The 25,769-nt window shown below is 41.9% G+C and overlaps 1 protein-coding gene across 1 annotated transcript in view; it reads left to right on the top strand.

Moving 5' to 3' along the window:
- The window catches only part of LOC139758253 (putative neural-cadherin 2), a 125,082-nt gene that overhangs the window by 22,542 nt on the left and 76,771 nt on the right, over nucleotides 1-25,769 (top strand). The window contains exon 2 of the mRNA XM_071679463.1: nucleotides 22,346-22,465. Within this exon, the coding sequence (XP_071535564.1) occupies nucleotides 22,346-22,465 (120 nt within the window). The remainder of the gene's footprint in view (nucleotides 1-22,345; nucleotides 22,466-25,769) is intronic.

The following is a 25,769-nucleotide window of genomic DNA, read 5'->3' as shown; positions in this document are numbered from 1 at the left end:
TGCAGGTAGATAAAGTTAGAGTTGTCATAATGTATTTCTCTCTCTCTCTCTCTCTCTCTCTCTCTCTCTCTCTCTCTCTCTCTCTCTCTCTCTCTCTCTCCATGTCACATTCATCTCACTGTGAGCACACTGAGTGTACACAGTACTGTCACATTACACAACGATAATCACACCCTATAATCACTGTGTGTTCCTTCTGCTGGAGCCTATAGACAGGAATCATCTCCTTCCACAAAATGTCCTCCCTCATCCCTCCCTCATCCCTCCCTCATCCCTCCCTCATCCCTCCTTCGAGCAACTAAATCACACAATTAATAATCCACACAGACACACACACACACAACACACACACACACACACACACACACACACACACACACACACTCGACCCTCCGTGGTGTAGTTGTCAGCATTACTAACTGTCAAGCATGCACGGGGCGCCTCGGATCAAATCCACATAGGTTCGAATCCTGGTCGCGGCAGCCAGTCCACAATTCATCCAGCTGTTCATCCTCCCATATGAGCTGGTCGATAGAATGAGTAGCTGGCATAAGCTAGGCGTGTGTGTGTGTGTGTGTGTGTGTGTGTGTGTGTGTGTGTGTGTGTGTGTGTGTGTGTGTGTGTGTACATAAGGGTAAAACGCAATACACATATAAAAGGAAGTTAAGAGGACAAGACAACACGAGGATAAAACTCTCTCCCCGTAAAACACAAACGGAAATCACAAACAGCAATCGCATTGATATTATCAGTTACATTAATTGAATTGGCAAGGTATAATACATATTGTCTTTTTGCTTATCAATTATAGCCATGTTAGTTAATTGGCAGGGGAAATGAAGTCATTAATACTGCCAGTGGTTCGTTTTCATTACCATTTATTAGAAACCCTTGAACTCTGACGTCAGAGGGAGAGAGAGAGAGAGAGAGAGAGAGAGAGAGAGAGAGAGAGAGAGAGAGAGAGAGAGAGAGAGAAATATATATGTTAGAAAGGAGTTTATTAATATATCTGAAAGAACACCACAACAGCAGGACGAGAACAAAGAGAACATCACACAACAACAAAAAAGAACAGTGAATATGTATACCCACAAAGTCCAAATGGAAAATATAAATCTATATACACCAGCAGTAGAAAGCCGTATACACCACAGGCAGCTGCTATACCCTAATCGACTAGGCAGAAACATATATATAAACACCAATACACATAATAAAGCTTAAGTTCCCCCTTCACTGCCTATATAGCCTTATGCATGACATTCTTCGCAGATCTGATATCAATTCAATTAAAAAGGGAAAAAAGAGAGAAGAGGGAAATGAGGTCTTTAAACCAATGTGTTCCCTGAGCCACATTCATTTCACATCCAGCGATTTAGACCCTGGAAGTTGGAAAAGTATTCGCCGGAATACCATATTCGATGATGGAGACTGGAATATCTTAAGTCCTCAGTACTCCCGAGGTGATCCGATTCCCAGGTGGGGAGGCTGGCTTTTGTTGGTCTGTAATGTCCGCCTCCAATGTGGATTCTGCGTGTGGTTTCAACCCATCAGGAGCAACGGCAGCAAGAAGGAAGCTATGAGATATATCAATTCCTATATTTCTATATCAATTCCTATATTTTTTACCCCCCTTGAATCCCTATTTCTTTCCTGCAGTTGGAAGTATTATTATAAAAGAATCAAAATGCTTCAGTCCAGAGAGAGAGAGAGAGAGAGAGAGAGAGAGAGAGAGAGAGAGAGAGAGAGAGAGAGAGAGAGAGAGAGTTTTTATCTGTTCATTACACATAAAAAAAACTCGACTACAGAGTCTTTTTTTTTTCCTCAAAACCCTCGTCTAATACTTGAGTAAGAATTACCTTTATTAATATCATCCAAACTGAACGTTAATTAAAGCAAGTTATCTTTCCGTCTCACTGGACATAGACTGTAACTTTCTGGTAGTTTTTTCTTTTTCTTATCGTCTCACAGAGGAAAATGAATGTATACTTTATCAATAATGTATGACTTGATACCGGGTGATAAGACACAAGGCTTTCTAAAAAAATAAAAAAGAAAATTAAATGAGCTTTGACTATGAAGATAATGGTTCTTATGTTCTCAGTCAGGATGATCGAAAGTCATTTCCAGCGTATCTAAGACTGGAAAATGGAATTCAGAAGGGCATATATGTCCAGGCGTTCCAGCCCTCTCATTTCATATCGTATGACAGATGCTATCAAGTTTTGGTACATTTTCTCTATATCATCTAATTCAGAAATTAAAAAAGTCATAAACTCTCTAATATTAAACTCCCTCACATTTTACCTTCACCTTTACTAGTTTGTGATATTTCTTCAAACATCTACCTTCTAGAATATCTCCCCAATGAAAACTTATCTTTCGACCTTTAATCTATATCTTCAATTATAGCCCCACGAAGCGAAGACTTCAGAATCTACTACCATTTCCTTTTAAAACTAATCAAAAGTAACCACAAATTAGTAGTGTGATTTCGCCGCGGTTATTTTTAGCTGAGACTGACTTAATACCTGGATTTCGATCCCCTTCCTTGACACTTCATCCAGACCAGGTGTGAGATCTGAACTCCTTCAATTACTTTTGTCCCATTTTGAGATCTCTTTAGTCTATTTCCCCTCCCGGTGGTGTTATGCCCCGGAGGAGGGAGGGAATCTGGCCTGTTTTCTGCCAGGCCCTCTTCACTCCTGGCTGGAACAATGCTGGGGTTCGGTAATGGCCATGGCTGGAACGTCATTTGAGGTGTGTGGGGGTAGGTTGGTTAGTTGGTGGGGTGGAGAGACCGAACCCCTCACCCCACTTGACAGCATTCACTTCACTCCCTCATGATTGACTGTAGGATCCTCCCTCATCTCATTTCCTTTAGTGCGGCTGAAATTTGCCCGCTATTTGGCGGTGAAAATTATGTTGAACTAGAGAATGGGAAGTCATGTTTGTGTGTGTGAGAGAGAGAGAGAGGGAGAGAGAGAGAGAGAGAGAGAGAGAGAGAGAGAGAGAGAGAGAGAGAGAGAGAGAGAGAGAGAGAGAGAGAGCAGACGGAACCAATCTGAACAAACGCGCATTTTCACCCGCCGGGCAGGAAGGAAGGAGAACCTTATCGCTGTCATATCTACTCCGCAAATTGTGCTACAGGCGCAGCGTAAGAGGCCGTCTGAGCCTATCCCAATTTTCTCCCAGAAAATTGGGTTTCGCCAATACTGATTATCTGAATGACGGCATTTAGTCTTGGCTGCTCTGAGGCTCCGTCTGATATGGACGCCTTCACGCCCGCTCTTCGCATCTCAGTAGCCTTGACTTGATCACCTTGTGTGCAAACAACAAAGTGAAAGTGAAGAAGAAGAAGAAGAAGAAGAAGAAGAAGAAGAAGAAGAAGAAGAAGAAGAGAAGGAGGAGGAGGAGGAGGAGGAGGAGGAGGAGGAGGAGGAGGAGGAGGAGGAGGAAGAAGAAGAAGAGAAGAAGAAGAAAGATGAGAAATGATAATCAAAGGATGAAACATAGTCGAGGAGAAATGAATGGATGTAAGATTAAAGAAGACGGGAGATAAGTTATACCATTATAATCCATCTTCGATTTTATCAATAGAATTCGTCGCAACTTCGTAAAAAAAATGGGGTTACTAATTCCTGATGTTTTCACTGTGTGTGAAAAGATTGAATCTTTACTATCAGAAGAAAGCAATGATAATTTCTCGCTACTGGAAAAAAAAAAATGAGTGCTTATGTGACTATTGAATTACTGGTTCAGAAATAATCATTTTAAGATAAAGGTGAATCATCCTATGAAAAGAAAAATATGAAATTATGAAAAAAAAATTATGAAATTATATACCCTAGCCAAGAAATCACGATTCCTAGGCTAATGACACTGATTTATAACAAGCAAATCACAGGTCCCCTCTCTAATAAAACACAGGTCCTATCCAAGACATTTGCGGCTCCTAACCAGGAAATCATGGCTCATAGCCAAAGCATCACGTTCCTTGCTGAAAAGTCACGCGTCTTAACGAGGGAATCACGAAATTCCCCCTTCCATAACAAGGCTAAGTCCTAGACAAATCACGCGTCCCATCTGAGGTAAAAATAGTGCCTTAATCAAGAAACCACCAGCCCTATCTAAGATATGAGGCCAAGCTATGAGATAAATGAGTCCGAGGTAAGAAAATCTCCAGTCCGATCCCAAAATAATCACGAACGCTATGTCTACCAACTCCGACTTTCATTTGCTCACATTTCTATTCGTTCTTCTCGTATTGAACGTCACCTTTAAGGAAACTAAGACACTTTCACAACACAACGAGTTTGATGTTATTTGGGATACAGATCAGAGGCAAGCTTTTCTTCCTTTTTTTTCCCCCCTCTAAACTTGGTGTTGTGAGGGAAGAAGGAAGGAACGCCTGTTTTCCCTTCGTCCTTCAGGTGGCGGGTGAACTGAAAACAACCGAGAAGAAAATGGAGGGACTGTTCACCCCCCTCCCCCTCAGCCACAACGTTGCCTCCTTCATCGCAACATAACCTCTGTCCAAATCCTCTCTCAACTGCCTCGTCAAGGGAGTATTTATGAATATGTCTTTCTTGTCTTTTGTTGCCCTCCCACACACTCGCTCTTGATCCCCTCCCCTTCCCCTCCCTTCCCCCACCAACACCCTCATTTATTCCCTTTCACCATCTTTTATTTCTTTTTTTTTCTTCTAAAGTCACCTCGTAGGTTGGGGAGCTATACTTAATTCTACGTAGGTTGAGGTTTGGAGACTCTCCCTCACAGTGAGTCAGTGGGGGAGACTGGTGTTATTCCCTGACACATAGAGAACCAGACGGATACGTGAACATGTCCTTAATAAGGACCCACCAGATCTTGGCTGATATTGGGGACCTCTTTTGCTCATTCAGCGTTGTTTACTCCGACGCCCTGTGTGGGGGTCCTAGATTACACCATTCGTACCATGAGCCGAGGAGAAGCACGCTATATAAGGAGGTATGGAAAGGCGTCGTCTTTCCAAAAGGGGCTCGTAGAAGCGGGTGAACAAAAGGATGATGAGGGCGTGTATCCCAAGAACGAGTCTCATTACTCTCACAGTCTGATAACCAAGAATGGGTTAAGTCTTCCTAATGTCAGCTGTTGAACTCCAACAAAGCTGGAGGGAATAGGATCACCGGAAATCATCCCAGCTGATCACACACTCCCAGTTTCAAGATTAGGCCCAAGTCTTCATATTGTGAGATGCTGAATTCTTATCATTTTCTTGACCTCTCCTTTTCTTCGGTGTCGGGTGATGGTTCTGTGGTCTTGGTCTCTTTGTTATCAGTTAATCTGGGAGTTGAGTTGTTCTCAACTTGTGTTTCATCTTTCTCGAGTGTTATTGACTCGTTCTTCGCTCCTAAACCTCGCTGTTCTTCATCGTTCTTTCATAAAACCTTGAACATTCTTTTTTTTTCCCCCGTTGTTCTCTTGTTCCGGCTTCCTGAATAGCATCTAACCCTTCTTGACTACCTTATCTAGTCACTCACCGGGCAGGAACGAAGAAATCTAATCCTTATTGGGTGAAAAAAAAATATACAGATTTAGTGAGTTGGGAATGCATAGCCACGACGCCTTTAACACGACTCCTGCAGCTTCGGGACTGCGCCTCGTACGTGGAAGGAGGGTAAGATGGGCTCCTTTTTTGAGGGGGTTGGTTCTCTATCTACTTATCTATCTATCTATCTATCTATCTATCTATCTACCATCTATCTATCTGTCTATCTATCCACCTATCTATCTATTCATTTATCTATCTATCTATTCATTTATCTATCTACCTATATATATTTATCTATCCATCTATCATCTATCAATCTATTTATCTATCTATCTATCTATATTATCTCTTTGCTCTTCCACCCCATCCCTCTTCCACTGTCTCTCCCCAGTCCTGCCCTCTAAGCATCCACCACCACCACCACCAGGCTGACCTCCACCACCTCCCCCTCCTCCCACCACATGAATGAATTAATTTACATAGCCAATATTTTTTCCCAGGAATTATGCATGTTGGACAGCCACTGAAGTGTATAATGGTGTATAATCCGCTAGGCCAGGAATTTGCTTCATTGACCTTTAGTGGAAATTATTACTTATCATGGTGGTGGTAGTGGTGGTGGTGGTGGTAGTTGTGGTGGTAGTGGTGGTGGTAGTGGTGGTGGTGGCAGTGGTGGTGGTAGTGGTGGTGGTAGTGGTGGTGGTGGCAGTGGTGGTGGTAGTGGTGGTGGTGGCAGTGGTGGTGGTAGTGGTGGTGGTGGCAGTGGTGGTGGTAGTGGTGGTGGTAGTGGTGGTGGTAGTGGTGGTGGTGGCAGTGGTGGTGGTAGTGGTGGTGGTGGTAGTGGTAGTTGTGGTGGTGGTAGTGGTAGTTGTGGTGGTGGTAGTGGTAGTTGTGGTGGTAGTGGTGGTGGTGGTAGTGGTAGTTGTGGTGGTAGTGGTGGTCGTTACGGTAGTTCTAATGGTGATAGTTGTGGTAGCGATGATAGCGATTGTGGTGGTCGTGGTTGTGGTTAGCTGTGGCGACCGACACGACAAGGGTAGAACGAGCGAGAAAACGAGTACGAAGAAATTAATTACGGCTCTGGAAATGGTTACAGAACAGACCCGTAATGGCAAGAAGGTTACAAGATGAGGGGGAGGGGAAAAGGAAAGGAAGGAGAAATCCACAACATCAATGAGGAAAAGAGGGAGAGAAAATAACGGTTAATCCTCGTGTCGTTGCTCCCAACACAGAAACCATAGGAAGCCAAGATACGTGCCTCCAGTCCAATACCTTAGTGGCAGGGACACACACAGCACACAGCTAAGGCGAGGAGAGCTTTACATTATCAACATACACCTTTCCTACTGTTTTACTTTTAACAAAGAACACCTTACATATTCTAACACTCAGGTGATCGTCAACATGTATGAATATTCTTCGATGTTAATATTAGAAGGATCCTCAATATTCTGCTCTCTGCCGAATACTTTTGACCCCCCCATTTGCAGTTCCGTCTGACCGGCTAAAACTCAAACATATGTAATTAGTTATGTGACAGAGCGTGTGGCGTCTCTGTTTGCTCGCACAGCACTTAAAGCACACCGGGAGGGAGAGAGAGAGAGAGAGAGAGAGAGAGAGAGAGAGAGAGAGAGAGAGAGAGAGAGAGAGAGAGAGAGAGAGAGAGAGAGTCATAAAACTTGTCCGAAAGCACATCGTACCCCGTGACCAGTCCATCCCCCGCACATCACTGCATTATTTTCAGACATTTCCCGCTCTGCCGGTCGCTATATGCAGCAGAGACAAGTTCACAAGGAGAGCAGCCTTTGTGAGGCAATAGACAGTGAGGCATGAAGGCAGGGATGAGGGATGAGGGAAGGGAAGGAGGAGGTGACTACCACTGCACCATACTACGGTCTCATTTTTCTTTTCACTGACCCTCACAGTGAGACAAGGAATGAGGAAGGAAGGAGGGGGTGATCAACTCCCCCCCCCCCCCACACTGCACCACCTTGAAGAGGTCACGCCTCCTGTTTTGTCCCCCCCCCTCTACCCCCCACACCCTCCTTGCTCCTCACGGTGAGGCAGGGGTGAGGGATGATGGCTACTGCACCCTTGCTGAAATTGCTTGCCTCCTGCTGCCTCTAACAGCTCCCTGCGCCTCTGATCTTGCCGGAGGAGGAGGGAAGGAGGAGGGAAGTACCTTTGAGCTCGCCCCTCTCACAGACTCTGCTTCTGTCTTTTCTGTCTCGCTTTCTGTGTCGCATCCAGTTTAGTTTTATACCTCTGGGAGGTCCTTCTCTCTGTTTTCTTCGTTGTCTTTTTTTTTTTTGTCATATGTCTGTGCATCTCTTCCTGTGATTACGATATATGATTACTTAGTGTTACGGGGAAAGAGTAATTACATCTGTGTTTCTTCGTCTATTGACCTTGTATATATAACAGTTCTTTGCTCAAACTCCTTCCCTCCTCTCTCTCTCTCTCTCTCTCTCTCTCTCTCTCTCTCTCTCTCTCTCTCTCTCTCTCTCTCTCTCTCTCTCCCCCCTCAGGAACTCTTCACGTCCTCACAGGGAGGGAAAGAGGTTAAAAGGACTCAATATTCCTATCGCATGGGTCAAGCGCCCTTGCCCAAGTCTCCCTCACAATGCTGAAAAATTTGCCATTCCCTCCACAGATGTGCCCAAGTTTCTGCAGGACCAGCAGAAGGCAAAATGGGTCCAGCCCGATGAAGTATGCTGAGAAATATATACATATATATATATATATATATATATATATATATATATATATATATATATATATATTTTTTTTTTTTTTTTTTTTTTTTTTTTTTTTTTTTTTTTTTTTTATACTTTGTCGCTGTCTCCCGCGTTTGCGAGGTAGCGCAAGGAAACAGACGAAAGAAATGGCCCAACCCCCCCCCCCCCTACACATGTACATACACACGTCCACACACGCAAATATTCATACCTACACAGCTTTCCATGGTTTACCCCAGACGCTTCACATGCCTTGATTCAATCCACTGACAGCACGTCAACCCCTGTATACCACATCGCTCCAATTCACTCTATTCCTTGCCCTCCTTTCACCCTCCTGCATGTTCAGGCCCCGATCACACAAAATCCTTTTCACTCCATCTTTCCACCTCCAATTTGGTCTCCCTCTTCTCCTCGTTCCCTCCACCTCCGACACATATATCCTCTTGGTCAATCTTTCCTCACTCATTCTCTCCATGTGCCCAAACCACTTCAAAACACCCTCTTCTGCTCTCTCAACCACGCTCTTTTTATTTCCACACATCTCTCTTACCCTTACGTTACTTACTCGATCAAACCACCTCACACCACACATTGTCCTCAAACATCTCATTTCCAGCACATCCATCCTCCTACGCACAACTCTATCCATAGCCCACGCCTCGCAACCATACAACATTGTTGGAACTACTATTCCTTCAAACATACCCATTTTTGCTTTCCGGGATAATGTTCTCGACTTCCACACATTTTTCAAGGCTCCCAAAATTTTCGCCCCCTCCCCCACCCTATGATCCACTTCCGCTTCCATGGTTCCATCCGCTGACAGATCCACTCCCAGATATCTAAAACACTTCACTTCCTCCAGCCTCTCACCATTCAAACTCACCTCCCAATTGACTTGACCCTCAACCCTACTGTACCTAATAACCTTGCTCTTATTGACATTTACTCTTAACTTTCTTCTTCCACACACTTTACCAAACTCCGTCACCAGCTTCTGCAGTTTCTCACATGAATCCGCCACCAGCGCTGTATCATCAGCGAACAACAACTGACTCACTTCCCAAGCTCTCTCATCCCCAACAGACTTCATACTTGCCCCTCTTTCCAAAACTCTTGCATTTACCTCCCTAACAACCCCATCCATAAACAAATTAAACAACCATGGAGACATCACACACCCCTGCCGCAAACCTACATTCACTGAGAACCAATCACTTTCCTCTCTTCCTACACGTACACATGCCTTACATCCTCGATAAAAACTTTTCACTGCTTCTATATATATATATATATATATATATATATATATATATAATAGATAGATAGATAGATAGATAGATAGATAGATAGATAGATAGAGAAACAGATCAGATATACATATGAATAATTAGATGAAACTATTGACTGATTCTCATGGTTGTTAGTGAGCATTATTTCACACACACACACACACACACACACACACACACACACACACACACACACACACACACGCACAAACAAACACACACGCCTTGGTTCTCCTCACATCAAAAGTGGTGGTGCCTACGTTTTTCTCTCGGGTCGTATCAGAACTGATCCAGGCGAGAAAGCTGCCCTGCATTTTACTTTAGCAAATCCTACCTGGTTTTCATCCTTGCAAAGGAAATGGAAAACGAAAAAAAAAGACAAAAACATCGTCCTGCTCGCGACTAACATGGAAGCAGTTTTGCATGAGGAGTATTGAAAGCATCCAGCTCTTAGGACTTTAGCGTGAGAGATCCTGTATGATATATCTATCTATCTATCTATCTATCTATCTATCTATATATATATATATATATATATATATATATATATATATATATATATATATATATATATATATATATATACGAATAAAGTGCATATGAACGCGCACCTTCATAGAACATACAAACCTCCAACAGCCAGGATCGAACCTGGGACCCCTGTACAAGAGGCGATGTACAGTTAGGTTTGGTAAAACGCTATCAGCTGGCTATGTGCGTCTGTTCGGAAACAACCAGTATAGACCCCGTTGCTCACCATTGTGAGTCGAAGGGTATTCGAGTACTCAGTATTTCGAATAGTTGTTTCCTATTATACAGTCCCATAGCCTAGCGGTTAGCATGCCTGCCTCTTGCACAGGGGTCCCAGGTTCGATCCTGGCTGTTGGAGGTTTGTATGATATATATAAATATATATATATATATATATATATATATATATATATATATATTTTTTTTTTTTTTTCATACTATCCGCCATTTCCCGCGACAGCGAGGTAGCGTTAAGAACAGAGGACTGGGCCTTTGAGGAAATATCCTCACCTGGCCCTCTTCTCTGTTCCCTCTTTTGGAAAATTAAAAAAAAGAAAAAAAAAAAAAAAAAAAAAAAAAAAAACGAGAGGGGAGGATTTCCAGCCCCCCGCTCCCTTCCCTTTTAGTCGCCTTTTACGACACGCAGGGAATACGTGGGAAGTATTCTTTCTCCCCTATCCCCAGGGATAATATATATATATATATATATATATATATATATATATATATATATATATATATATATATATATATATAGATAGATAGATAGATAGATAGATAGATATATATTCCTATGAGTCCACGGGGAAAATGAAACACGAAAAGTTCCCAAGTGTACTTTCGGGTAATAATCACATCATCAGGGGAGACACAAGAGAGAAATATAACAGGATAGGGAGAAAGAATACTTCCCATGTATTCCCTGCATGTCGTAGAAGGCGACTATAAGGGGAGGGAGCGGGGAGCTGGAAATCCTCCCCACTCAGTTTTTTTTTTAACTTTCCAAACGAAGGAACAGAGAAGGGGGCCAGGTGAGGATATTCCCTCAAAGGCCCAGTCCTCTGTTCTTAACGCTACCTCGCTAACGCGGGAAATGGCTGTTATCATGTGAGTTGTCTTCCACGTCCCTGAATGTCATGTTTGTCTCACGTCATCCTTCGTATCCTACGGTTGAAGGGGGGCGGGATGAACGGGAGGTGGGGAGTGGGGTGGGAGGAATGAACAGATGCCTTCAAGTAATCAAAAGCCTCCTCTCTGGCTTTTGATGCCGGCTTTCCCCTCACACCCACGACAGTTTTTCACTGCAGATGTAAAAATCTTTCTTTTTTTTTTTTTGCTTCTTCGTGGCGAAGGGAAGAAGGAGGGAGGGAGGGAGAGAGGGAGGGATGGTGGTGGTGGTGGCTGGTGCCTTAGCCAGATTTTCCCCACCGTTGCGGCTCAGTCTTAACTGCTGATGTTCGGGGTTTTCTCGTTGGCTTACGTCTGGTGTGACGTACTGACGTACGAGTGTGAGTCTGACGTCTCGGTGTCGTAAGGGAGAATCTTACATCTGGGTGTCGTAAGGGTGTCTTACGTCTGTGTCGTATGGGTCAGTCTTACGTCTGTGTGTCGTATGGGTCAGTCTTACGTCCGGGTGTGTGTGTGTGTGTGTGTGTGTATATATATATATATATATATATATATATATATATATATATATATATATATATATATATATATATATATATATATATATAAATATATATACAAACCATTTAGTCAATCCCTCCCAGTAATTCGTATTTATCTCTCAGTATGTTGGGCAAAAGTATAATAAACAGAGATACAATAACAACACAGAAACAAACAGTAGGAATCATGTTTCCTCATCTACCTTCCATTCGAATCCAGCAGTCAACAGTCCACAACCCCTTAACAGTCATTTAACCAATCAGTTATCTATGTATCTAGTCGTCACTAACCGACGTGTATCCAACAGTCACTTATCTATTCGTATTTTGCTACTGAATCAGCATCACTGAATTCTTCAAACAACTCTAGGTATAGACATCAATGTATCTTATCAGTTTCTGTTTATGGGAGAGACATCAATATATCTATCAGTATCTATCTATGAGGGAGAAGGTCAATATATCTATCAACTCATATCTATCTCTTTATTGTTTTAACAGATATTTTTTCCCTTCTAATTCTTCCCATCCTCGGCCCTTGGCAGTTCAGAATCCTAAAGCCAACACAACCAACCAACCCATCATCGTTTCTTACCACACCGACATAACAACATTATGATCCAGAGACCCAGCAATTAAAACCTCTAATTAGTACGACGAGCGTACCAGACCCACCTCACATGCTGACTGGACGTCTGTAGTGACTGGGGCAAACCTACTTAATTCGTTTGATTGGAAGACTTAAAAGGGCTTGTCTCTCATAGGGCTTTCTTTGTCAATACCCGAGCACGCACATAACCTTTACCATCACAAAGACACATCGAACACAACCTCATGTCAATGACATCATGTTATATACATTATAGAACAGTTGGCTGAGGATAACTCTGTGCAATATAGAACAGGTGGCTCAGGACAGCCCCGTGCTATATACATCAAAGAACAGCTGGGTGAGAATCACCCCGTGATTTATATAATCATACAACAGCTGGTTGAGGATAACCCCGTGTTATATACATCATACAACAGCTGGGTGAGGTTAACCCCGTGTTATATACATCATACAACAGCTGGTTGAGGATAACCCCGTGTTATATACATCATACAACAGCTGGTTGAGGATAACCCCGTGTTATATACATCATACAACAGCTGGCTGAGAATGTCTGTTTGTTTTCAGAGATGTTATTTGTTGGTTTGATTTTACAAGCAATTGTAATGAATACAGAACAGATCTGAGACACGCCTGAAGTTCGAAGCCCCAAATACTCTTTCTTGGTCGAGGTTTTGCTTCTATTCTCAGTGTTGAAACACAAGGCTTCGATACAGCTTCATATTAGAATTTCCCGAAACTTTTCACGATACAGAAAGGCTCAGAAAAGCTTCGATTATTATAAGAGTCCAATTCCTGCCTGAACTTTTACTGCTCGACTCGAGATAAGAGAGCTCGGAGCAGATGTGTCCCAAGACAGTTCATGTTCGAGACTGAATAAATCATCGAAGCCGAAGGCTCGAAGCACGCAGTCCTAATGATAAAGTTATCCAGAGAGAGAGAGAGAGAGAGAGAGAGAGAGAGAGAGAGAGAGAGAGAGAGAGAGAGAGAGAGAGAGAGAGAGAGAGAGAGAGAGAGAGAAATGAATATAAATTTAAATCACACTTTATCTAATGAAGGAAAACGTGTGTAAGGAAAAATTGAAAAAACCAACAGAAAGCTGGTGAGTGTTAAATATGCAACAGTCTTTAACAAACAGTGTATTAAAGAAAATATTCTGCGTACTTACACGACTATATATATATATATATATATATATATATATATATATATATATATATATATATCCCTGGGATAGGGGAGAAAGAATACTTCCCACGTATTCCCTGCGTGTTGTAGAAGGCGACTAAAAGGGAAGGGAGCGGGGGGCTGGAAATCTTCCCATCTCGTTTTTTTTTTTTTTAATTTTCCAAAAGAAGGAACAGACAAGGGGGCCAGGTGAGGATATTCCCTCAAAGGCCCAGTCCTCTGTTCTTAGCGCTACCACCTCGCTAACGCGGGAAATGGCGAATAGTTTGAAAAAATATACATATATATATATATATATATATATATATATATATATATATATATATATATATATATATACATATATACTACACTCATTTCTGTATGATCCAACACTTAGCTTAGTCCTGCTAAAAAAAAAAGATTATAGAGTTAATTACAATGAACTATGTGGAAAACCATATCAAGCACGGAAAGCGATCATTAAATCCGTAATTAATGCTTGTAATTACCCCCGTTGGTTCAGCTATTCTTTGAAAACTTTTTTTATTAGAAAAAAAAAAAATTAATAGACATTGGTTAACGTCAAAGCACACAAAATATTGTTAACCTGACGAGGCAATTACATTGGTCCTGTTAACTGCAAACGTATTGAATTTTAGATTTCTTTTTTCTTTTTTTTTTTTTAGTACGAGTGATGAAGCCCGATATTAACTCATGCTCAGGAAGGCTTCGCTCTGGCAGAATCTGTATTTAAAACAGAAGCGAAGCCCGAGAGAATCAAGTGATCTTTGTGTAACATACATAATAAGGCGCTAATATGAATATCACGTACAGACACACACACACACACACGAGCCTTCGTCGTGTCATGATTAGCGTTACTGACCATGAGTCTGCATGGGCTAACCCAATGGTCTGGCCCGCATGGGTTCGAATCCTGGGCGCGGCAGTTGACCCAATCCCATCCCAGGTGTTCATCCTCCCCTTGAGGCTGGTCCGATCAACTGTTACACACATGATGGTTGGAGATAAAGTTACTGCAGTCTGCACTGACTGTTGTCGACTGGAAAGAAAAGTTTTGGGAGTTGAAGAAATTTGGGAGTGGGTTGGGCACAAACGGAAAGTAAAATGTCGCCTTCGGCGAGGCAGCGTTATCGCCAATGGACGTAAAGGAGTATAGTCTCATCGAAGAGCATCTTACTCTAAAGCAGTTCACCATTTCCCCGCTCCTGATTGGAGTGCAAGCCTTGAGGCTTTAAGTCTATCTATCTATCTATCTATCTATCTATCTCTTTATCCAACTATCTATATCCCTGACACACGCTCCTCCTCGGGAACTACTCCCTCAACTGGTGATCCTCCAGTGCCACTTCTTATTCCACCTAGTGAATCACCCTTTTACAGGCCAGTGGCCGAGGGCAAATCTAGCGTCGTGTTTCAAGCGGTTCCTACCTCACTCACCTTCCAACTCACTACTATTATCCAATGTTCCAGCCATCTACTACTAGCTAATCCTATCTCCTAAAATGCACCTATCCATTACGTCTATCTACTCCTCCTGTCTAATGTTCCTACCTACAACCTTCTATCTATTGCTCCTACCATTTTGCCAAAAGGGTAGGGCTGGCGCATAGACGCTCACCGCCGGAAAATCTGGAATTACGGGGTGAAGAATCTAAATATATATATATATATATATATATATATATATATATATATATATATATATATATATATATATATATATATATATATATATAAGCTTACTCTGCTATTCCATTTATCGGTCAGCACTCAAGATAAACAGCTGGGTTGGCTCTGAGTCAGCAACCAGGGCCAAGTGACTCGAACGCGGACCCACGTGATTTATGGGTGGCGACTTTACCATCGAGACTTTGTGGTAAAACAATAATGGTTCCCATATTTCAGGGCAAAGGAGAATCTGGGAAACAGCAATAATTTCTGGGGTGGATTCATTATGTGCAATATATCTGAAGTGGACGAGAGAATATTGAAAACAAAGGAAGGTCGTTATCAGAGAAGGAAATACGGTAAGAGCAGTATGGATGGAGACTTCAGTAACACGAATACCACACATTTGATAATACGCTTTACCAACAGTGGCAAATCGTGTGTCATGGGAGTATAGCAGAAATATGTATATAGTGCATATATGTAAATATGAGGGAAGCCCTTCCACTCAATATGAAGGACTGAAGTTATGATAAAAGAGCACTGAGGAGACTCACAAGATAAAGAGGCAACTTGGAAACGGAGGGGAATTTATGAATGTCTTCTACATGTGGCATGCGAGTAGACTATGGGAATATGTAGCCCAATTTACGAGTGATTTTAAGAAAAGACTTTCTTGTATAACTTTGTTATCTACCGCTCTTTCTGGCAGAGTTATTTGAGAAAATGATAAGAAGACAATGAGAAAAAGGGGATAGAAATGCTGTTATAAATTCCTGATGAATATGAGCTTGGTGAATGTGAAAATGAAAGGGATAGTGGAAGAGAGAGAGAGAAAGTTAAATGTTGAAATGATTTTCCATACGCAAGCGGAATTGAGAATGAGGATAGAAAAAGAAAATGAAACATTGAGTATATGCAGAGTAGAGGGGAATTGGAATGTTATAACAGAGGAGGGAAAAATGCGTGAAAATCGCTGGGGAAATTTGAATATCGGGGGAATATATTTTTCTTTTTTTGAAAGGAGGAAGAAGTAAGATAAGAATAAGAAAAAGTCTGAGGAAATACAGTAAACACACACACACACACACACACACACACACACACACACACACACACACACACACACACACATATATATATATATATATATATATATATATATATATATATATATATATATATATATATATATATATATACAAGTAACGTCCCATTCTAAAGGATTTCTTTGTACCACATGGACATGAGGAAATACAATTTTGATAGTAAGCCTCCGTCGACAGTGACGTATGGAACATGGTGAGCTGGGCAATGAATTCTGAAAAAAAAAAAAGAGAAAAAAGCGGAAACCAAGTAGTTAGAATGACTGAAGTGGAAAAAAATGGAATGGGTTGGAAAAAACACAGGTAAAGGTTGAAAAATACAACAAAAGAAAAATAGAGAAATATATATATATATATATATATATATATATATATATATATATATATATATATATATATATATATATATATATATCCTAGCTTACAGCAGCAACCCATTTATCGACCGTCCCATAAGGGAGAGGAAGAACAGCTAGGTTGGCCATGTTCGGGATTCGAACCCTGGCCCGCGTGATTCACGGGTAACGTCGTTTGTTGCACGAGATACAGTCAAACAGTGTTGTTCCCTTGAGAACTATTGGGTTAATAACAATTGCCAGAGCTTGTTCATGGGGATACACGTCGACTGTGTGTGTGAGAGAGAGAGAGAGAGAGAGAGAGAGAGAGAGAGAGAGAGAGAGAGAGAGAGAGAGAGGGAGGGAGGGAGGGAGGGAGAGAGAGAGAGAGAGAGAGAGAGAGAGAGAGAGAGAGAGAGAGAGAGAGAGGGAGGGAGGGAGGGAGAGGGAGGGAGAGAGAGAGAGAGAGAGAGAGAGAGAGAGAGAGAGAGAGAGAGAGAGAGAGAGAGAGAGAGAGAGATCACCCACACCGCATCCATCCCTAACCAAACACTAGTGCAATAAGAAAAATAATAGATCATCTTAACTTTAAGGAGATAATATGATTATGAAAGCACAAAATCACCATGAATAAAACTAGACATAAGTTAACAAAACGTAGTTGTTCTTTCCAAAATCAGAAAAAAAAACGAAAATATTTCTGAGTTTCATATATCACCAAAATCATCGCAATTAACCCTTAAGGCATCTCTATGAATATACTGTGTTGATAGCACACACACACACACACACACACAAATATATATATATATATATATATATATATATATATATATATATATATATATATATATATATATATATATATATATATGTGTGTGTGTGTGTGTGTGTATATTGGAAAGGATCACAATTTTGCGCGTGATCAAGAGTCCACGGGGAAAATTTTCCCCGTGGAGTCTTAGGAATATATATAAATATGTATATATATATATATATATATATATATATATATATATATATATATATATATATATATATATATATAGATTCATAGCTGCCGAGAGGTATATATAAACGAAGATACTCGATAAATCTAAATGTGTGTGAATAGCCAGGACGATCAAAATCAATTTAACCTCTATTGACGAGGCAATTCAAAACCCTTGAGCATTTTCCTTTCCAAAGATTTTTATTCTATAGTCATGCTATAGCGAATATTGTCAGATATGTTGAAATCATCGGTCGATATTCAATATTGTGTATGTTAAATACCTTAGATGTGACATATCTTTAAGAGGTTTAATCTATGTGTTTTCTATTATTATCGAGCGCTAATCTTAAACTATTAGGGATTTTTTTTTACATTTGCTATCATATAAGTTTGCACTGCCCTTATGGTATATATATATATATATATATATATATATATATATATATATATATATTTATATATATTCAAGGATACATCACCCATCACTACATACAGGTTCAAACACCTTTTCAACACGTACTCAAGACCCTTCATACCCACGATACAGCTACAATACAGGCACCCAGCACCTCCCTCCTCAACTGCCCTACTCACTCTCTGCACACACACACACACACACACACACACACACACACACACACACACACACATACACCACAACACTTTATGGGAACTGTGGTCCCGACTGGTGGGCGTGGCCAGCTTCCTGAGAGCTGCAGGAGCCTCATAAGGATGCAAGGGGGTAGGAAGTTAGCATTCAGGGATAAAGATATCGCATATAAGATGTTTTCTGATCCGGAAAACAAGAACGCAGCGGATGAGTTTAGGATCTTAGGTTGGGTTCAACTTATCTTTCTGAGACAGTTACGTTCTCAACTTTCATCTGAAGAGCAGTAAAGCAATATTCTAACCATTATAGAATATCTTTATATATATATCATTATATATTTATATATCATTATAGAATATCCTATATATGTATTTCAATCTTCGTGTTATTGTTAACCATTATAGAATATCTTATATATATTCTAATCTTCGTGTTACTATTAATCATTATAGAATATCCTATATATATTCTAATCTTCGTGTTGTTGTTAACCATTATAGAATATCTTACATATATTCTAATCTTCGTGCTATTGTTAACCATTAGAGAATATCTTATGAATATTCTAATTTTCGTGTTACTATTAACCATCATAGAATATCTTATATTCAGTTTATAGCTTCCTCCTTTTTTCCTAAGGTATGTAAATTTTCTTTGGCTGTTTTTCGCCATAGACTAAATAATTCTGCCCAAAGATCTCCTTTTTATAGCCAATATTTCCACCCCATTACCAAGGCACCAGCCCTTTTTTTCTATTTTTTTCCCTAAGACTCTGGTGGGCCTGACGCATTGTGTCCTTGTACGTGTTGTGCTTTTTTTCTTTTAAATAAAAGATCGCGTCGTTTACATGGCTTTTCTTTTTTCCTCTCTCTCTCTCTCTCTCTCTCTCTCTCTCTCTCTCTCTCTCTCTCTCTCTCTCTCTCTCTCTCTCAGGTCAGGAGACTACAACTTTAGAGGCCCCTTCGTGTGTTGTGAGCTCAAAACATGAGGTCTAAGAGAGAGAGAGAGAGAGAGAGAGAGAGAGAGAGAGAGAGAGAGAGAGAGAGAGAGAGAGAGAGATCCAGGACCCCCCCCCAGAGCCGGACGCTTGCCCTCCCGGTCACCGGTAATGGCTAGCGAAGGGGAGACGTGGCAAGCCATGCCGTGAGGGAGGCTCGGAGAATACAGCTCAAGGGGCAAACGCAGTGGGATGGGACAGATAACAGGAGACATGATGGTGATAAATGGATACCCGATGGTCCATGATGGGGTTACCTGTGGGGTGGTGTGGCTGTGGGGTGGTGTGGCTGTGGGGTGGTGTGGCTGTGGGGTGGTGAGATGAAACAAGGTGGCGGTGAAACAAGGAATGCAGCAGATGAAACAGGTGGCGGTGACAACAGTTGGTGGGTGAACCAGCTGGCACCAATGAGTTACAGATTTTGACCAGGCAGGCAGAGAGAGAGAGAGAGAGAGAGAGAGAGAGAGAGAGAGAGAGAGAGAGAGAGAGAGAGAGACTTCAAGATACACTTACAGCCCCTCCTCCTCCTCGAGTTGAACAATTACGGCCCTAAAACATTAAAAAAAATATTTTTTTTCTCAAGAAACAACAGAGATTTTATTAGGAGTTAAACAATTCATGATAGGACAAAAAAAAAAAAAGAAAAAAAAAATCTCTGTTGGGTACGACGCAAATGAGGCTCAGGGAGCGAGCTGTGTAAAAATAGGGAACAGGGCCTTAAGGACAGGCGTAATAAAGGTGGTTATAATACTTGACCCCTGGGGACACATGTGTCCTTCTCTGATGACGCCTAATGACACGTGTGTGTATGTATGTGTGTGTGTGTGTGTGTGTGTGTGTGTGTGTGTGTGTGTGTGTGTGTATGTGTGTGTGTGTGTGTGTGTGTGTGTGTGTGTGTGTGTGTGTGTGTGTAAAGAACACAGATTCAACAGCTGCCGCCAGCCTGGAATTTAAACACGGGAATTCATTTAGGAAATCTATAGAATTGGTAATTCTTATAATGGCCTATCTATATATAGAGAAAAAAAGGGGAAAACTTTAATCCAAATTATATAACTTTTACACTCTTATATGTCTAGTGTTATATACAACTATCATTATCTGTATCAATGATTACCTAAGAGGACTTGCGATTATTTGGTGGTCATTACGTATATCTAACATGCATTTAACAGAGACGTGTTTAAATCTACTTTTCATCTATCAGTGATTATGACTGATTCTCAAAATATGCATTCATCACATGATTGGTTAATCATGTTTTTGAGTAGGTATGAAAAGAGATTTTTTCTTTTCAGTCTAATCTAGATACATAAAATTGTACATTTACGTCATTCTATACATATATGTATACATAAGTATATATAAAAAGCATTTCCCTCTCACCTCCTCTTCTCACTCAGGGCCCCGTATCATATTTAGGTTTCCTCTCGAAATAAAGCAAACCTGAGTGGAAATGGAACTTGTCTATCCATTAAAAGCATTAATGTCACACGCGCAACTGAATAAAATGATTTCGTTTTAAATCGCGACCATATAGGAAACACAAGCAAGCACTTGTAATCCTGTCCCCACTCGCTGTTATAGAAGCAGAGTAAATCGGATCATTAATGCGTAAATTCCCTTAAAAAATGTTTGTCATATAAGCAATGTGTGTGTGTGGGGGGGGGGGGATTGTTACTGGAGTGTGCGTATTTGCGTATTTACTTGTTGATGTCGCCAAATCTCTGTATATATATATATATAAATGTATTTTTTCCTAATGTAATTTACTACAGCGAGTTAATTAAAGGGGAAGAAGGAGTATAAAGGTAAATGAACAAAAGTTCACAGCTTTGTCCCTGATTTGCACAGGTGTGAATGACGTGGCCTATCTTATCGCATTGCTATGGCAACATCATTATCAGTACGGTCGACACCTCCTCCCCTGCTAAATCTTGAGTCAAGAATTCCCTCCTTCACTCCCTCACTCACTCACTCCCTCCCGCCACCACACAGTCGTTCCTCGTGTATTCATTGCACTGTGTTGTCCCTCACACGAATGCACAGTCCATCACTCTCGTCTAAGACCCTTTCTCCTGGTTCGGCTTACGTCGATGCGCACGACGACCAACCCCCACCTTTTCCCCCCTCCTCCTCCTCCTCCTCCTCCTCCTCCTCCTCCCTAAGCGTCACGCCCTCTGGAAACTCCTTTTGAGAAAACTGAAAGTCTTTTGCTCCGCACTTCCTGAAGGGAAAGAATTAATAAGCGGATTCTACTGCCTGGAGATGGGTTTTTTCCTCTCTCTCTCTCTCTCTCTCTCTCTCTCTCTCTCTCTCTCTCTCTCTCTCTCTCTCTCTCTCTCTCTCTCTCTCCCACGGTGACAACTAAGTCACGCTGTCTGTCAGAACTTAAGTCGCCAAACTTTGCATATAAGCTGCTCTGATATGCACGGCCATCCTTAGGGTGGGAAGGGTTGAACGAGAAGCGTTTTAGAGAGCATTTCAATATAGCGTTTCTTCCTTTACTACGTAAGGTTGACCAATGAGCTCCCGTGTTCACGACGAGTAGCGATGTTGTTTTGAATTGCAGACGCACGTCCTCTCTCTCTCTCTCTCTCTCTCTCTCTCTCTCTCTCTCTCTCTCTCTCTCTCTCTCTCTCTACCCGCTGCAATCGTGAAACTCTTGACTAATCGCCAGCGCAGCGAAAGAAGCCTTAGAACCCGTCAGACACAGACCTCCGAGCTCGATCGGTTATCGAGTCTCCCCCAGCCTTCGATTCGAGGCTATAGTCTAGTGTCAACAATCAACTAGGATGAAGAGATCGTGGGGGGGTCGACTCCACGTCAGAACACCATGAGTATCAGTAGCCACCCTTCGGTGGACCTTCCTCCACCTCCTCCTCCTAAACCTACTGACGAAACCCAAATATTATCTTTAGTCTTAAATAGTTTATAGATTCTTTTCTTTCCCAGTCAAACAAGGGAAATTTGGTGTAGATAAGGTTATATGATATTTCTCCCAGAGAGCTTGAAATCTTGATAAATCTATTATCCATTTTTGTTCTTCTTCTTCTTCCAGTGACTAAGTTGGTGGGGAGCGGCGCTGTGGAATTCACGCAACAAGAGTATGTGACAGAGGTGGAGGAAGGAAGAGCACCACGCCCCTTGCTGCAGCTCCCCGTCAAGGTACACTCTCAAGGTAGGTAGGAATAGGAGGAGGAGGAGGAGGAGGAGGAGGAGGAGAGGAGGAGGAGGAGGAGAAGGAGGAGGAGGAGGAGGAGGAGAACAAGAACAAGAAGGAGGAGGAGGAGGAGGAGAAAAACAAGAAGAAGAACAAGAAGAAGGAGGAGGAGGAGGAGAAGGAGGAGAAAGAGGAGGACCTCCTACTCCTCACTTACATGGGATGGGAGGGAATATAGGAAAGGGATGGAAGGGAATGTGTCCTCAAGGTATGTTGGGATGGAGAAGAGAGAACGAGAGACTGACAGACATTTCCTGCTGAAGAAGAACTTTTAAAATCTTGGTATGTTCTTGAGGTACTCGAGCAGGATAGGCAGGATATATATATATATATATATATATATATATATATATATATATATATATATATATATATATATATATAAGGAATATAACAGATAACAAAAGATCCGATGGTGTATGACGAGGTTAGCTGGTGAATGGCACAGGTGGTGGTCGCAATATCAGTCCCAGTACAAAAATGGGAGACGTGATCGCTGGGCAGAGGTAGGGTCCTTTAACTCTCAATATTGGTAGATATGGCACGTAATCCCGGAGCTGGGGTAAAGCTGTTGATTCAGCTGCTGTCTTTTTTTTTTTAAGAGAGATTTTTTAACAGGATCGAAGCCGCTAGGGGGGAAGAGGTCGTTACCCTTTGACAGTATTAAGGGTTCATGCGGCTCCCGCTTCCACTGGAAACAAGGAGACATTCAGGTCTGCAAGGGAGCATGTTCCGGTGGGTCTGCTTAAAGGTAGTAGAGGTGACAGCAAGGGTGAAATCATACACTGTTCTTCTCCCTCGAACTGATGGGGCACGGGAGGATGTTCTTACACTATACTGTACTCAAAGGTCGATATTCTGATATACTGTATCCACACGGTAGATATACTGCCATATTCTGATATACTGTATCCACACGGTAGATATACTGCCATATTATACATGGGTATGGATATATTGCAGTATCGTAAAAGGATGCAGATATGCCCCTAAATTGCAACAGGGGTTGATATTTTCCTATACTGTATCACGAGCCTATATTGTACCAGGAGGCTGATATGCTGCTATATTGCACCAGGAGGTTCATATACTGCTATGTTGTACCAGGAGGTTCATATACCGCTATATTGTACCAGGAGGTTGACATTCTGCTATATTGTCCCAGGAGGTTGATATACTGCTATACTGTGTACGAGGGTACTGATATACTGCTATATTGCACCAGGATAATGATATTCTGCTATATTGTACTAGGAGCACTGCATACTGACATACTGTATCGGAAAGCATCGGCAAGTGTCTTACAATACCAAAGCCTTAAGGACTTAGCCAACCCTAAAGTCCCCAGTCCTCTGAGAGAGGAAGAGGAGGAGGAGGAGGAGGCGTGATCTGTCACTTACCTACTGCAACAGATCAGGCTGATGGTATAACCCGTAAGGCAAGAGACTCGACACCTTCTTCAGGAGGTTCTTCGAGAGCTTTGGTTGTATACACAAGGAGGCGAAGGACGACTCGCTACTCCCAGAAGATGAAAGTTGTCGTGTTTGGATTTGTCGTTAAGCGGGAGGGCCAACTGGATCGGATATGTTTGGATATGTCGTTGAGTGAGGGGGAAATGGAGCACAGATTGTCTGGATATGTCGTTGAGCAAGGCAACTGCAGTAACAGATTGCTTAGACATGTCGTTGAGCGAGGCAAGTGCGACAGACTGTGTCGTTCAGTGAAGCAGGTGGAGCTAATAGTTTACATCTGTCGTTGAATGAGGTAGCGAGAGAAGCTGATTTGCATTTGGCATTCAAAGAAGCAACAGTTGCATGTCGGTACAATGCCTGCAAGTCTTTCATTTAGCTTTCTTTCTTTCTTTCTTTCTTTCTTTCTTTCTTTCTTTCTTTCTTTCTTTGTCTTTCTTTCACGATTTCGTATTCAGTGTATTTCAGGCGTTGTAGTATTCATCGCAAAATACTAAGAGCTTTTCTTCCGGGTTACAAAAGACACAGTGCGTCTAGTTCCGTAGTGTCCAGTGAATTTGGACATTATTCCATTCGGGAGCCATTTCTGAAGCAATGAAGTACGTTTTCCTATTATATATATACAAGGGAGGTACACAACATGGAGTTTGAATATGTCTATGAATGCCAAACCCTTTATTCCTCCTCTGATTCTCTACTCTCTCTCTCTCTCTCTCTCTCTCTCTCTCTCTCTCTCTCTCTCTCTCTCTCTCTCTCTCTCTACCTACCTACCTATATATATATATATATATATCCACGTTTTCACATGAATCCAACTAAGTCTGCTACCAGTAGAAAAAAATAATTTCACACCTTTCTATTTTCGAAAAATAATCGCCACAAAAAAATATAATTGCCAGACATTCACCCCCCCCCCCCTCTGCAAGAGGTACAAGAAAATAGAGTAAATTCTCTTTTAATTCCTTCCTCAGCTATAACGTTACGGCCAAGCCAGACAAGCGTTCATGGCCCTGCGATCACTGGAACGAGGCCACACTGCTGACTTTGTTCACGTGTTTGTGTCTGTTTTCCCAGGGTCTTATAAAGACGAGCGAATGCTTTGATTTCCCAGCACGTCATCTGACGGAAAGGTCGAAGGTTACTGTGGTCGTTGATAGGATAACGTCTCAGTGTCTGTATCTTGGTCTGTCCAAATTGTTCTCTTTGGCTCTAGTCCTTCTCCAGTCTGTCTGTCAGTCTGTCTCTCAGTTCGCCTGTTTGTTTGTCTGTCTGTCTGTCTATCTTTCTTTTCGTCAGCTTGCCCGTCTCTCTCTGTCTCTCTGTCTGTCTATTTCCCTACTGCCAAGGTCTCTTCGTCTGCCTGTCTCTTTCTCAGTTCGCCTGTTTGTCTGTCTGTCTGTCTATCTTTCTTTTGGTCAGGCTGCCCGTCTCTCTCTGTCTCTCTGTCTGTCTATTTCCCTACTGCCAAGGTCTCTTCGTCTGCCTGTCTCTCTCTCTCAGTTCGCCTGTTTGTCTGTCTGTCTATCTGTCTGTCTGTCTTTCTTTTCGTTAGCCTGCCCTCCTCTCTCTGTCTCTCTGTCTGTCTATTTCCCTACGGCCAATGTCTCTTCGTAACTTGGCAAGGTAATAGATCTGTGGCCCCATTTTCTCCTCCCCCTTCCTCCTGGAAAATCTTCTCACCTCACTCTTTGTGGTGACATTAGATTATACGTCGGGGTAGAGTGTTCCTCTCCCTCCTAAAGTAGGCAGACGCAGGGGAGTCACACGCCCTAAACATTTTATGTCGCCGGGTT

Source organism: Panulirus ornatus, chromosome 30, assembly GCF_036320965.1.
Source record: "Panulirus ornatus isolate Po-2019 chromosome 30, ASM3632096v1, whole genome shotgun sequence".
Classification (NCBI taxonomy): domain Eukaryota; kingdom Metazoa; phylum Arthropoda; class Malacostraca; order Decapoda; family Palinuridae; genus Panulirus; species Panulirus ornatus.
This window is presented reverse-complemented; position numbering and strand designations above follow the sequence as displayed.